General features: G+C 39.4%; 1 protein-coding gene across 1 annotated transcript; it reads right to left on the reverse strand.

The window, feature by feature from the left end:
* Positions 1-2234: 2234 nt before the first annotated feature.
* Positions 2235-5905, reverse strand: SPINK8 (serine peptidase inhibitor, Kazal type 8 (putative)). The gene is made up of 3 exons (XM_027522637.1): positions 5842-5905; positions 3118-3164; positions 2235-2360 (listed from the first exon to the last, which is right to left on the reverse strand). The coding sequence occupies exons 1-3, from the start codon at positions 5903-5905 to the stop codon at positions 2235-2237; spliced, it is 237 nt and encodes a 78-aa protein (XP_027378438.1).
* Positions 5906-6223: the final 318 nt, after the last annotated feature.

The raw sequence follows: 6223 nt of genomic DNA on the forward strand, positions 1-6223 counted from the left end.
GGGAGAGGGAAGGGGTGACAGACAAAGTAGGGGTAAGGGGGAAAGAACTATTATGGGAGGATGTGAAACCATGTGTGTGAAACTTAAAACCTGTTACGCAGTATAGAATTTAAAGACTCATTCAATGACAATTATATTTAATTGAAAAAACAAAAATCTGAAAAAACCCACAACCCAAAATCCAATACCCTTTCATAATAAAATTACTCAGAAAACTAGGAATTGAAGAGAAACTCCTCAATATAACAAAGAACATTTATGAAAATCCCACATCTAACATTCCACTCAATAGTGAAAGCTTGAACCAGAGCATTCGAAAGAAAAAAAAAAGAGAAGTCCAAAATTTTATATTATTTTCAATTATACTTCAATAAAGCTGGGGGGAAAAGCCATCCAAACTGGTAAGGAAGAAGTAAAACTTTATATTTGAAGATGACATGGTTCTATGTATAGAAAATCTCAAAGAATTCCTATAAAAATTATTAAAGGTAATAAACAGCAGTATTTCAGAATATAAGAACACAGGAAAATCAACTGTGTTTCTATAAACCAACAAAGAACAATCTGAAAACAAAATTAATTTAAACATTGCATTTACAATATCATTCAAAAACTAAGATACCTGAAAATAAATTTAACCCAGGAGGTTAAAGACTGTGCACTGGATGCTACAAAACATTGCCGAAAAGAAATGAAAGAAGGCCTAAATAAATGGAAAGCTCTTCCATCCTCATGGGTTAGAAAACTTCATATTGTTAAAATGCTTATACTACTCAAAGCAGTTGACAAATTCAATGTAATCCTTATCAAAATCCCAGTGGCCTTTTTTTTTTCAGAAGTGGAAAAGACTACCTTCAAATTTATATGGAGTTGCAAAAGACCTGAGTAAGCAGAACCATTTTGAGGGGGGAAAAAACGTTGGGAGGACCCCACATTCCTGATCTCAAAACTGACTGCAAAGATAATCAGTGTTGTAGTACCAACATCAGGTTAGACAGAGAATAATGGAATAGAAACGAGAATCCAGAAATAAACCCAACATCTAAGGCCAACTGATTTTTAGCGAGAGTGCCAAGACTATTCAATGGGAAAAGAATAGTCTCTTCAAAAAGTGGCACTGGGGCAACTAGATAATTGTATACAAAAGAATGAGGTGGACCCCTATCTCACACATAAAGTTTTTGTTGGCAGAGACTGGAAGAAGGCTTCCCAGGTGGCTCAGTGGCAAAGAATCCGCCTGCCAATGTAGGAGACACAGCTTTGATCCCTGGTCGGGGAAGATCTCATATGTCACGGGGCAACTAAGCCTGTGTGCCACAACTAAAAATCCTGTGCCCTAGAGCCCAGGAACTGCAAGTGCTGAAGCCTGTGCACCCGAGAGCCTGTGATCTACAATGAGAGAAGCCACCAAAACGAAAAGCCTGCACCACAACTAAAGAGTAGCCCCGACTCGCCCCAACTGGAGACAAGCCTGCACAGCAACGAAGACCCAGCACGGCCAAAAATAAATAAACAAATACTTTTTAAAAAGAAGACTGGTAGATTGATCGGTTTTAGCCATTTAAGACAATTTCTGTTCAATCTTTAGGAGACCCCTAAAACAATTAAATGGGACCTGTGTAGTGACTATACATGACCAAAACATGCAAGCTTCACAGAATTATTCCAGAAGTCATTAAACTAACAGCAACAGTAACAAACCTTGGAGAGCGGAGAGAATCTGATTTCCAGGGTTGTGATTATTATACTCCTCCAGTTTTCAACAACAAAATTATGACACAAAGAACCGAGGAAGTACGGCACATATACAGGATTAAAAAGCAGCCAAGGACTCAGGAAGGTCATATGTTGGACTTAGAAGACAGATACTTTGCCCAGCTACCTCCTCTTCTTCATCAGGCTTTTGTTCTTTGGCCTGAGGGAGCTTAAGGATAACCTTCATCTGTGGTCACAAGACCTGAATGCTGTGGCTACTTGCACTACTGAGTTTGTTCCACTTGATCTTTGTCCAGGCCAGACATAGCACAGTCACTTCAGTGGGTTTTTGGTTCTGTCTGAATGGGATCACATTGGGGAGCATAGAGAGGGATAGAAGAAATGGAGGAGCAATAGTGGAGCAGTCTCTGGAAGGAAGATCTAATCAGTTGGAAGTGTTCCAAGGAGGCCATTCCTATCCTGGCCACTTTTAGCCTCTTGACTTGAGAGAAAGGAGAGTAAAAAAAAAAAATTAAGACTTACAGAATTCTGTAGCAGAGGTGGCATTCCCCACTGTAGGTAATGTGGTCACTGCCACATATGGAGTCTGTTGGCCTGAGGTAGGCTAAAATCCAGCACTTATTCATATTCTTAGTGCATTCAGCCTGAAGGTGAGACACAGACACTGCATCAGAGCCCTTTATCTGGCTCCTTTAGCCTTGATTGCTGGGAGCAGGGGAGAAGCATGGAATACAGAGCAATAGACCAGGAGCTTGGAGAGCAGGCTTCAGAAATCTCAGTACTTGACCCCTGGTGCTCACCACCAACAGTATGTATATAACATAACATAACACATGTAATCTGTAGACTCCCCAGTCTGGGCTATAAATTCCTTTTTAGGATGAAATTCCCTGCCTCACTAATTACAAAATGTGATTGTTAGGTTTCAGAGATTAGAATATGCTTATGAACATTTCTGGTTGACTTGTATATGGTGCTTCAGATAACAGTAGGCTCAGACTTATTACAGGAGAGTTACAATTTAGAAGGTAGGGGACAGAGAGAATGAGAGCCTCACTTGATCTGTGGGAGGCAAGATGTATGTCTCAGCATATCTAAGTTGAAAGAATGTCCACCTCAGCATAGGACAGACCTGAATTTGAGCCACAACTTCCTCATTCATTTAATGGTACAAAATACTTGCCTTCTATCCCACAAGAGAGTTGTATGAACTGATTGGGATTTATACCCAGGAACATATAGAAGGCACTACATAGAGTTAGTGACTCAGCTGTTGTTGTGGGGTGATCCCCACACACGTTTTCTCTGACCCTTGCCTCCCAGAAAAATGAGCCGAGACCATCAGGGAAACTGTTTCTCCTCTCCATTCCTGAGCTTGGGAAGCAAGGAAGCAGAGCTTACCTTTGTCTTTTCTAGGTCAGTCCCTCTGTCCATAGGAAGAGGAAAGTCTGGAAAACAAAAGCATATTCAAAAGAGTTGCCTCTCTGTCTTCTGCCCTTAAGGGTAAAAGTGAGGATGAAGGAGACCTGGTTGGCACCCAGGAAGCATCAGATCCCATCAGGAGAGGCAGAGGTTCCTCTTGATGCATGCTGCCCTCCAAAGGGGGACTCAGAGGAGCAAAGAATCAGGAAACTTCTGTCCCCTCCTCTTTGTAAAGAAGAGATCTTAATTCTGACCCTTCCCCTTCACAGGTAAATAACAACTTCTACAATCATTCTCTGTTCTTTTTAGAAAACACACTGTAAATTATATGAAGTAGTTATATTGAGATACCTTAAAAGATGCTGGGTTACATATTCTTGATCCAAAACAGTCTTTGCAATTACACACACACACACACACACAATACTTATATAGTTTTATATAATTATATTAATTTTGTGTAGTTATATAATTATAATGATCTGATAATATAAAATATAATATATTGTCAACTCTCTCTATAATATATGTATCTTTATCAGATATCATTCATATACCATAGAATTCACCTATTTAAAGTGTATAGTTGAGGACTTCCCTGGTGGTGCAGTGGTTAACAATCTGCATGCCAAAGAAGGGGACATGGGTTCCATCCGTGGTCTGCGAAGATTCCACATGCCACGGAGGAGCAAAGCCTGTGTGCCACAACTACTGAGCCCACGCTCCAGAGCCCGTGAGTCACGACTACTGAAGGCGGCGTACCTAGAGCCTGTGCTCAGTGACAAGAGAAGCCACCACGTTGAGGAGCCTGCACACTGGCTCTCTGCAGCTAGAGAAAGCTTGCATGCAGCAACAAAGACCCAGCACAATCAAAAATAAATAAAAATTTAAAGTATACAATTCAGTGGTCCTTAGTATATTCACAGAGGTGTGCAACCATCAGTCACTTTTAGAACATGTTCATCACCCTCAAAAGAAACCCTGTACCCAACAGCAGGCTCTTCTCATTCCTCCCTTCCCCCAACCCAGACAACTCTAATCTACTTTCTGTCTGTTCTGGACACTTCAGACAAATGGAATCACACAATATGTAGTCTTTCCTTTCTATCTCTTTCACTTAGTGTGGTAAAGGTGTATCCGTGTTATCGCATGCATCAATACTTCATTCCTTTTTATAATTAAATAATATTCTGTTGTATGTATATACTGTATTTTGCTTATCCATTAATCAATTAATGGACATTTTAATTGTTTTCACTCTTTGGCTATTATGAATAAGGCTGCAGTGAGGCGAATGTGATAACCACAACAGTATGGAAACTTGATACACTGCTGTGAATATACTTTTTTCCCCCCCTGCACCACATGAGATCTTAGTTCCCTGACTAGGAATCAAACCCAGGCCCCTGGCAGTGGAAGCTCAGAGTCCTCACCCAACTGGACTGCCAAGGAATTCCTATGTGCCTTTTTATTGTGGTCTTGTGTTTTTATTTCCCTTAGATACATACCTAAGAGTGGAGTTTCTGGGTTATATGGTGAACTTTGGAGGAACTTCTGGATTATATTCTAAGGTAGCCACACCATTTTACATCCCCACCAGCATTATATGAGAATTCCATTTTCTTCACATCTTTGTTAATGTTTGTTATTATCTCTCTTTTTGATAGATGCTTTACAAATATTTTCTCCCATTCTCTAGGCAGTCTTCCACTTTATTGACATCTTTGTTGGTATCCTTTACATCACTAAAATGTTTAATTTGATGAAATGCAACTGATTTTATTTTTTGCCACCCTGTGCAGCATGCAGGATCTTAGTTCCCTGATCAGGGATTAAACCTGTGCCCCCTGCATTGGGAATGTGGAGTCTTAACTACTGGACCACCCCGGAAACCCCTGATCTATTGTTTTGTTCCTTTTTATTTATAATGCAGGCTTTTTTTAATTAACAAATTTTTATTTATTTTTGGCTGTACCGGGTCTTACTTGTGGCATGGAGGATTCTCAATCTTTATTGCCGCATGTACAATCTTTAGTTGTGTAGCAATATGTGGGATCTAGTTCCCTGACCAAAGATTGAAACTGGTTTCCCTACATTGGGACTGTGGAGTCTTAGCCACTGGACCACCAAGGAAATCCCTGAATTTTCTTTTTTTTTTTTTTAGTAGTTGCACTGTGGCTTACTGTTTTTATCTTAGCTTATCAGAATATACTTCAGATTTGTACTATTTTAATTCAAGTGAGATATAGAAATGTTACTCCTATATAGCTCTGTCCTTCCTTTTATTACATTGTTGTTATACACATTACATTTATATTAGTCACAAACCCAACAATAAATTGCTATAATTATTATACAATTCCATGTCTTTTAAGGAAGCTTAGAGAAGAAAGGAGAGTGAGTATATATTTAGTGAATTTGTAATATTAATGCTTTATTCACCATTTCTGGTTCTCGTCCTTTGTTCCTGTGGATTTACCGTCTAGTGTCATTTCCTTATACCAATACAGCTTTGTTTTCAACCACCAATTTTGATACCAGTAGCACTGTGTGAATCCTTCCTTTCTGGGGGTTCAGTGTCTGCGTGACTCTGAAGAATTAGACTTAAATAAAACAGGAAAGCATTTCTACTGTACTTCTATCTTTTCCACGATCTTGAATATACAGCAGAAAATGTGGGCAAAGTAAGGACACGGAACTCACCAACTGCGAAGGCAGCCCACATGGAGAGGACCAGAAGAATGGCGCTAGGGAAGACCCCCTTCATGGTGGCAGAAGAACTGTGGAATTACGGAAATTTTGACAGTAAGACAGAAACACACACAACATACAAATTCTCATAGAGATCCATCATTAACCAGGAAATGAAGTCTAAATATTTAATGTTTTTTCTTTCCTTGGGTTATTTGGAATGAATTGTGTCTGATGCAATTACATTGCCTAGTTCATTTCCCTGGAGTAATTGGTCATGAGAAAAAAAAAATCTCAAAAATAGAATTTTAGAAGGTAATATATGTATATGTGGGTCTATTCCTGGACTCTTTTCTGTTCTATCTATAGAACAGCTCTATACAAGAGCTCAAAC

Source organism: Bos indicus x Bos taurus, chromosome 22 (genome assembly GCF_003369695.1).
Source record: "Bos indicus x Bos taurus breed Angus x Brahman F1 hybrid chromosome 22, Bos_hybrid_MaternalHap_v2.0, whole genome shotgun sequence".
Classification (NCBI taxonomy): Eukaryota; Metazoa; Chordata; class Mammalia; order Artiodactyla; family Bovidae; genus Bos; species Bos indicus x Bos taurus.